Genomic DNA, 1,839 nt, shown 5'->3' on the forward strand with positions numbered 1-1,839 from the left:
GGGGGGGGTTATAGGTGAGGTCTGATTGTTTGTCATTTGGACATGAATTATTAATAAGACATAGATTTTAAATCTGGTTTTCAGAACCTTCAAATAATGAGGACTTTTCTGGTAAAGACCCACAGTCAGTTTTTTTTCCATAAGCACAACAAACCAGCCCGTTTCCTGATTGAAGTGTCAGACAGTAACGTTCAGAGATCTTTATCCTCGGGGTCAGCGGATTTACTTCTGTTCAAGACATCTCCATAATCCATTCGCCATGATCAATAACCTTCACTGGATTGATCACATGATCAACAGTGTGACTGACTAGCCAATAATCTTCGCAGACATTTCAACTCAAAATATTGATGATCATGCATGTGCGCCTGAGAAGAAAAGCCATTGTTGTGGGAAAACGAGTCCTTCTCTCCTTTAATTGGCATGAGCTCAAATCCTCACCTGAGCGGAACTTGTTCCGGATGAGAAGCGACCTCTCGGAGGCCAGCAGTGTCATGGTGGAGGGGGGGGGGGGGGGGAGACGATGGGGGCACGAGAGAGGAAGTGGAGCAGAGAGAAAGAGGAAATTCCTGGCGTCACCCTACCAGGAGGAATGGACTCCTCTCCTTCTGTCTCTCACTGTTGGGAATGCAGAAGAGCGGAGGAAGCAGAGGAGAGAGGCAGACAGATGCTTGTTAATCCACTGATAGACACAAACCAATATTGATAGAGGCACACAAAGCATAGCGAAGATACATTGAGGAGGAAATAGAGACGAAAAGCTTCTCAGACCTACAGGCAGACTGAGCTTTATGGTTAGCCGCTCTGGCAACAGCAGGCCTCCCTATAGACAGCCTGTCATAATCACACAGAGAGTCACAAGGCCCACCCACAGAGACAGAACTAACGACACAGAGAATTAAACAGATGGGAGGCTTTTAGAGAGAGACAGGGCAAGGAGCCAGACGAGGAAGACTAGGAGAAAAAGTCGAGTTCACGTGAGTGAGGGAGACAGAAACCCCAGCAGATACTTGGACGTCAGGGCTGGAGGACACTGATTGCGACGGACAAACACGAACTCGCAACACCTACAGCATGGCGCCGGGGACGGCAGGCCAAAAATGTGCCTTCCACTAAAAAGAAGATGAGCTGACTCTGAAATAGAGAGAGAGCTGGGAATCTACATGAGCTGCATTAGTGCACATACACACACAACCTATTAACAATATTGATTTGAACTGGCCAGCCACAAAACACCCAAAGGAAGCCTGTTTGAAGGGACTCTACAAACACACACACAAACAAAACCACACACACACACACACACACTCTGGAATAGCTGAGGTTATGCATACTAAATCACCGCAGAGCTCTTCCTATTCCCAATCCGATAAATGCACACACTTCACTTATTTACAGCCTAAAGAGTCCAAAAGAAGGCCTCTCGTTCATTAATGCAATCAAATAACAAGCAATTGATTGAGATTTCACGTCTGGCACAGGCATTGTTTCACAGCAGGGTGCTGAGTCACAAGAAGGAACTGAAAAACACAGAGAGAATAAAAGCAAGAGAATGAAAGAGAATACTTACAGGAAAAGAGAGAATTGAGTCCCTCGGGGGAAATTGGAGTGGATTTAAGATTAAATTGAGAGAGGTGCGAGATGGAGGAAGAGAGGGAAAGAGAGAACTTCGTAGTGCGTTTAATGACGATTTCTTTCTTTCATGTTCTTTTCATATCCTTAGTTTTTTGGGGGGTTTTTCCTGAAGGTGAAACGCAAGGAGGGAAAGGATCTGCGGTTCCTTCGTCCTCCTTCCGATAGAAGTTCACCGTCTCTACCTCTGCCTCGCTCTCTCTGCCC

At 46.1% G+C, this 1,839-nt stretch overlaps 1 protein-coding gene across 2 annotated transcripts in view; it reads right to left on the reverse strand.

The window, feature by feature from the left end:
• The window catches only part of LOC102193844 (myocardin), a 14,164-nt gene extending 12,336 nt beyond the window's left edge, over nucleotides 1–1,828 (reverse strand). For both annotated transcript variants that reach the window (XM_013910517.1, XM_013910516.1), the window contains exons 1-2: nucleotides 1,571–1,828; nucleotides 442–618 (exon numbers count right to left, since the gene is read on the reverse strand). In XM_013910517.1, the coding sequence (XP_013765971.1) occupies nucleotides 442–496 (55 nt within the window). In that variant the 5' untranslated portion in view covers nucleotides 497–618; nucleotides 1,571–1,828. The remainder of the gene's footprint in view (nucleotides 1–441; nucleotides 619–1,570) is intronic.
• Nucleotides 1,829–1,839: the final 11 nt, after the last annotated feature.

Source organism: Pundamilia nyererei, unplaced genomic scaffold (assembly GCF_000239375.1).
Source record: "Pundamilia nyererei isolate P.nyererei 1_Seehausen unplaced genomic scaffold, PunNye1.0 scaffold00045, whole genome shotgun sequence".
Classification (NCBI taxonomy): Eukaryota; Metazoa; Chordata; class Actinopteri; order Cichliformes; family Cichlidae; genus Pundamilia; species Pundamilia nyererei.